A 6994-nucleotide genomic window follows, 5' to 3' on the forward strand; every position below is an offset into this window, starting at 1 on the left:
AAATGCTCATGCTTTTATGAACTAGGAGATTTTTTGCTTTTTTTTTTTTTTTTTTTTTTACTTTTTTTTGTAGCATTAAAAAATTCATGCAAGGATAAATGAAAGTATATCCAAAGTTTTTGAAAAGTTTGGGATTTATTCTAAAATATTCTACTATAATAACATCCAAATTTTGATATGGATTATGAGTTGTAAAAAATGTAAATAGAAAAATTCTTCAATTGCTCGCTTTTTTATGCCAAATAGTGCAATTGTTGGCAACATTTTGATTCCTCTGCGTGGACAGTGATTTAATGTGTTCATAAATTTATGATGTATAGAAAGAGTTATTTATTTTTTAGATTTCAATGTATTAATTTAAATAAATGTATACTTATATATTTTTTAAAGTACCGTTCAATTAAAAAAAAAAATACAAAACAATCTGATTTGATTTCCATTTATTCGAAATATAACTTTGAAGTGTATTTATCCTTTGTAATGACACTACACAGTATGTCATGAATTCAGAATGTAATGTCAATTTAAATCGATATACTATATGGTAATGTTGAATAATATTTGCTGTGTCTGGCTGTTCAGAAAACAATTTATTTGTAATATATTTGAATCAGCGATTTTAAAAAATAAATAAATAAATAATCCAGATAGACACTCTGATTTGCAACCCATTCAAATTTTATTTTATTTTATTTATTTGTTTTAATGGGGAGGGTATTTAACAGAACTTAATTTGTCCATACCATTTTTCAGTTATAATGGTTTATCATTTGGCTAAATATTTTATTATTATTATTATTATTATTATTATTATTATTATTATTATTATTATTATTATTATTATTATTATTATTATTGGTCTTTTAGTGTAACACTTGGTTTTCAGTACATCCGATTTATATTTTACACTTAACTGTAGGCATGTCCAGATCCTTAACCAGGTAGTAAGAAAAAAAAAAAAAGTCAAGCTTATTTACACCATACACATTCAATGCGTACTATGGGAACTATAAATCATAAGAAGACAAAAACATTTACGAACAAGAGGAGGCCAGCGCAACCTGTTCTTTGATCGTATGTTGGGTCTTAATATAGCAACGTGATTCTGCCTCAACCACACGACTAACAATCCCATCACATAACCTCACCACTCTGTGTGAAGAAGTGTCACCTTCCCTCTGTCCTAAGTCTATCTTCAATTCATTTCAAACTGTTTCCTTTGGTCTTGGTTTCTGTACTGGCTTAAAGTAATTGTTTTGGTCAACTATGTGAGCTTTTAAGATTTAAAAGACTTCATCTTTAATTCTTACTTGATGCAAAAATACAAAAGTGCCAAAACTAATAACAGTTAGAAGACATACTAATAAAATAACGTTATAGAACACGAGTTGAGAGATCTCGCATAGAATAACTGTTTTGTAATCAACGTCCCCTTTTTTCACCGGATTTTATTTTGGAATCTGTCTTGCACTCCACAAAAACTACGATAGAAGCCTCATAGAAGAACTAAAGTAGGTCATGAATGTTCAAGGTGTAGCTCAGTGTATAACTACCCCTGGTATCCTGATAGATTTGGAGTGCTCTTTTCATGAATGAGTATGTTCTTTTTTGTAAATCGATTTCATCTGGTGTTTACAGGCGATTCAAACATACAATTTCTGAACAGACTATTGAAATGCCTTTTTTCAATACATTACATGTTTAACACGTGCAAATAACTCACATCGACTGACGCCAGAACTTCTAGATCAATTCAAATATCACGTCAGACAAGGTCAACTGTGGTTATATAGTGCACTTCTAGTAATATTGTATTTTTGAATAAATATTATTTCTTGAAACTGTCCATTAAATAGACGAGGACTTCATTTTTTTATTGATCTGTATTGAAACAAATTAGTTAATTTAGTGGTTCCTTTTCAGCACCATATCACTGGACAGCGCCGTCTGAGAAACATAAACTCACACCTCATTAAACACTATGCCTTATTCCCATTTTTATTTATTTTTTTGCTCTAATCTTTTTTCACATATACTACAGTTAAATAATGGATGCTGTTTAGGAGCCAAGATAAGGCCAACACAACTAGACACTAAAAACTTATTAGTATCTATTGACGTGTATTTAATATTTTAAGATCTTCTAACACTTAAAATAACATGTATGTAATACGCATTTAAATAACAGTTACATTCTAACAAGCAAACATATTTTTAAAAGCTATGTGGTAGAATAATTCGGTATCCTTAAATCATTTAGGCCTAATTAAACAGGCTTAAATTAAACATTTGGATTTGTGATTCGGAACAAAAGTTATATGAAATAATTAGCAAAGTAATTGTAGGCAGTTGTAGACAATCAAGGTTAATGGATTGGAATGCCTGATGGTTGGCTGGTTCGTGCACAGCATGGATGCCATCAGAGACATTATTCACTTTATTGTAATGTCCACTGCAATGTTAATCAGCCGTTCTGTGAGTTATCAATGGGCGTTTCTGGCGCAGAAGTGCAGACAGGCAGTTGTTAACTCCCAATTTCCACATGTTATAAGATGTATTGGGTTCTAGGTTTTCTTCATCTGACTTTCTTAAATGTTATTTTATATGATTTGTCCAATGATGGATGACAAGGTATGTATGTGTGTGTGGTATATATATATACACACACACACACACACACACACACACACACACACACACACACGTGTGTGTGTGTGTGTGTGTGTGTGTGTGTGTGTGTGTGTGTGTGTGTGTGTGTGTGTGTGTGTAATACTCGACTTGTATTACTGGATGCCTACAGACCAAACGTTTGTTGTGTCTGACAGTCTATGGAAACTCTAAAATAGCAAAAACGACCGGCAATTCACTGGTGGTCCAAATTAGATTGAAAGACTTCAGATTCATTAAGATAGGTGCTCCAATGGCGCCATGATACCCCCCACAGAACCTTATTTAATATACACGGACTTTCGTCTTCAAACACTATGAAGCGATAAGGAAACGTGATAAAATACAGGAGCTATTAAGACATCAGTGTCTGTATATCTAGGACATTGAAACGAGTCTATGTAAAAAGAAACAGCTAACCTGTCTAAAAGTATTCCATTCAGAGGAATTGTGATCAGTAACTGGATAAGAGATGATTGTTTTAACTGTACAGCCATGGCCAGTTTTGCATTACCTAGAATCTTAGCAATGAGACATGTTTGTTGTTTTTTGTTTGTTTGTTTGTTTTTTATTAAACCTATGAACATATTTTATTTAACATCATGCAATCAAAGAAACTACAATCTGATATCGCAAAAGTCTACCGGAAGTCATAATGGTACAGTATATCACGTTTTTCATTTTTTTTTGTGTTTATTGAGTATGGAAAACTACAAAGCGGCATGTATTTCAATATGTTAAAACAACTTTATTCAGCAGATTTCATTGGACGAAGCACAGTCACTTAATTCTAGGGTAATGCAAAACCTTTGGCCATTGTTATGTGGTTACTTGTAATGTAAAATAAATGTCCGAAGTGGGCCATATATTTTGAGGCAAGGACAAAGTCGGAAAATAATAATAATAATAACAACAACAAAGTTTTTCCTAGAGGAATAAAACTCGTTCTAGTTATTTCTCCCTCTTGAATACTGTAAAATGATCATATTCTTATATTTGTGCATTTTTGATAGTGGCCAGCGTGTGTATTTAACAAATATACATCTGATTAAGTAATGTGAGCATTCAGTAATATTGAAATATATGGCCGTATTTATTCAATTTAAAAGACAGATATTAAGACCGGTCGATCCTTATATGGATTTTTAATTATTCAATTTATAGACAACGCTATAAATGAACTGGTAGGGTCTACTCCACTTAATTCAAATTGAAGACCAATATGATTCTCACCACAAAAAAGTAGGAGCCAGTGGTACAGTTAATAGAAAATGTATTTAAAACCCTTAGTAATGTCCCTTAAAGTTTTCAATTTGATTTATGAGTCAAATCGAATTATTTAATTACTTTTTAAAGTATATTTTGATTAAATAAATACAGTTTTACAACACATCACAACAGACTAAAAGCACCAGTTATAGTGTTCTCAATCGTTTCCCTAAGGCTGGGGCCAAATAAAAACTTTGACAACCCACTAATCGCAGTTAACAAAACTGTATTTAATAGCGTTTTTTTTTTTTTTTTTTTTTTTTTTTTTTAAGTGTCTTATTTCTTCTACCCAGAAAAAGAAAACGCTATTAAATACAGTTTTGTTATGTGCGATTAGCGAGTTGTCAAAGTTTTTATTTGGTCCCAGCATAAGTTGGCCTGTGTTTTGATCTTCCATTAAGCTAGCAGGGACTAGCAGGCGCCAGAAGTCTATCGTCTCTACATTACTTCCCCAGAACCTCCTCATACTGACTGGATTCAAAGAGAACCACATAAGGGTTTCTCACCTTGTGCAACAGAGGCCCAGTTAAAATTAATCACCTGCTAACCCTACTGACTTCACAAATGTTTTGTAATGCATTTTTATTGTATTTAAAAAATACATCAACTTGCAAATCAGAAATGATTTACTTACTTACACGAAGTTGTGTGTTGGTATGGAATGCTGTTTTACTTGTAGCATATTTCTGTTAAACATTATATTATGTTAAATAATCGTGTACATATAGAATACGTGATCGGTGTAAAAAAAAATTAAAAAAAAGAAAGTTATTGTGTTTGATTGACATATTCTAAGGTAATTGAACCAACCGCATATGTAAAAAAATATTTATCATTTCATATTCTCCCTTTCTCTAATATTTAATTTTGGGGAATACAGTCTAACTAAAACATGGGTAAGGCGTTTATTTTTCTGAACAACTATAATATAGTGAACACTACTTTCTATGGAAATTAAATAGAAAATATACTTTCAACGAAATACCCTTTAAGGAACCATTTAAACCTACACCGATACTAATTTTAGGATCTGATTCGATCCTAGGTTTTAATTAAGTTGTATTAACATGTGCTTGTTTTTGTTTCATTTAGAACAGTTTAAACACAGCAAGCATGATAACATTTACCAAGAGACTAGTTTAACATACAATATCACATTTCTTTGTGTTCTAACAGACACGGTGGCGCCAAGCCTTAACACATTTACTGGACCTGTGAAAACTTTACACTGACACCCGTTTATCCTTAATTATTTGCAGATACCTCGTTTGCTGTCCCACTTTGATGCTCTTTTGCACATGCAAATTTCTAACAGCGAGGGTCTTTATAAACAGCTGCTGTTGCAGAAGCCTTTCAGTAGCACCTGGATTAATCCAAAGCGCAGACTTCTTTACCAGGACCACCACAAAATGACAAAGTCGTATTCAATTGAGTGGCTCTCCCAAAGCTATCACTCCACATCGACAGGGAAGGAGAGTGCAGAAGAAAAAATGGCAACAACTTTCAAACCTCATGTGCCTTGCGTGACTCAGCCTCGTCCACCAACAGCATTCTGCAAAGAGTCTCTACAACCAAAAGCAAATAATATGAAGAACTGTTTGAAGAAATATATCGAGGAGAAAATAATTGATTCGCCTTCACCTTCCCGTCTGCTCCACTCGTGTTCTCCAACACGTAAGTAACTGTTTTGTTTATCCTTGGATTATCGTCTGTGTGTTAATGTATTTTAATGCTGTATAATAACGTACATATGTATGTTTTTGTTTTAGTTTCAGAAAGTAGCGGAGAGTCATCTGGTTATGAAAGCGAAACTGTTCAATCAGAAGCCGCCTCTGTAGTGGGAGAAGACGGTAAAGGTTATTTCTGTGCTCATCGAAGAATGCGAACGAAATTTACATCAGATCAGATGTACAAACTGGAGAACACTTTCAATAAGAACAAGTATTTGGGTGCTTCCGAGAGACTGAAAGTGGCAGCAAAACTACATCTTTCTGAAACTCAGGTAGGAAAAACATTGATTGTTTTCACAGTTCATAAAACAAGAAGGGGCATATTTTCAAAGCGTCAACTCCCGTCTTTGTAACTTAGATTTTGAGAGAGGTTAAACATCAAATTCATTTTACAAAACTAGATGCAAATAATTACGTTATATATCAAGTTCTTTTAACCATCTCCACGTGTTTTGTTTTTCATTTTGTAACATGAACATGTTTTTTTCTCCTAAAAACCCTTGGAGTTCATTAAAGAATGAAGTAGACGGTTTAAAAAATATCGCACTATACGACTTAGTTTTATACTATCCCTCACAAACATAAAAAAAGGTGGAACGAAAGTCTAATAAAAAGTCAATTTTGTTTCAGGTGAAAACGTGGTTCCAGAACCGAAGAATGAAACTAAAGCGTGAGGTGCAAGATCTGCGTCCAGACTTCTTGAATCCTGCTCTAATGCCTCAGATGATGTATCCGCCCACGTCTTCTCTCCAGCACTTCAACTACCCTGCGCAGCAGATTGCAGTTCCAATTGACACCGCAGAAAACCTGGCAGCACACTATCTCTACCCATCTCTTATCCAGCAGGTGTCTTTGCAACAAATAGCATTCCCTCAGCCACCAATCCACCCTCTGCTGCCGGCTTCACAATATTATTAAGGACTACACTCTAGATCTCTTAAGTTCAGGCAGTCTCATACTTCTTATGTATGCACTTGCTTTCATTTTTAAAAGCTTGTGATAAAGGCTCTATTAATGAAAGCAGATATTAATGCTATAGTTGTATATGTGCTTTTGGGGTATGTTTATTAATGCATATTGTATATGTATTTTATTTTCTATTTTTGAAGAATATTTATGTTTTAAAAGTAATGCAGGTAGAAAAGCTTATATATAGAGTTTCTTCCTGCATTACTTTCAATCTGATTATATTGCAAATATGATAGTGATAGTGTGTATTTCCAAGGACTATATTCCATATTCCACTGTGTGGATTGTAACTGAGCTGTTTATAAGTAAGAATATACAGTACACAGTACACTGTATACAATATATAGTAAATTTACTGT

The 6994-nt window shown here is 33.1% G+C and overlaps 1 protein-coding gene across 1 annotated transcript; it reads left to right on the forward strand.

Moving 5' to 3' along the window:
- The first annotated feature begins 2619 nt into the window (after window positions 1-2619).
- On the forward strand, window positions 2620-6584 carry LOC121325908 (homeobox protein vent1-like). Its single transcript, XM_041268985.1, has 4 exons — window positions 2620-2631; window positions 5196-5610; window positions 5706-5938; window positions 6297-6584. The coding sequence occupies exons 1-4, from the start codon at window positions 2620-2622 to the stop codon at window positions 6582-6584; spliced, it is 948 nt and encodes a 315-aa protein (XP_041124919.1).
- Window positions 6585-6994: the final 410 nt, after the last annotated feature.

Source organism: Polyodon spathula, chromosome 13 (assembly GCF_017654505.1).
Source record: "Polyodon spathula isolate WHYD16114869_AA chromosome 13, ASM1765450v1, whole genome shotgun sequence".
Lineage (NCBI taxonomy): Eukaryota > Metazoa > Chordata > Actinopteri > Acipenseriformes > Polyodontidae > Polyodon > Polyodon spathula.

What these genes read in the sequence shown, in the direction of transcription:
- LOC121325908 (XM_041268985.1), top strand. An exon ending in CCACTCGTGTTCTCCAACAC is followed by an intron (nt 5,611 to 5,705) that starts GTAAGTAACTGT and finishes TTTTTGTTTTAG; the next exon opens with TTTCAGAAAGTAGCGGAGAG. An exon ending in TACATCTTTCTGAAACTCAG is followed by an intron (nt 5,939 to 6,296) that starts GTAGGAAAAACA and finishes ATTTTGTTTCAG; the next exon opens with GTGAAAACGTGGTTCCAGAA.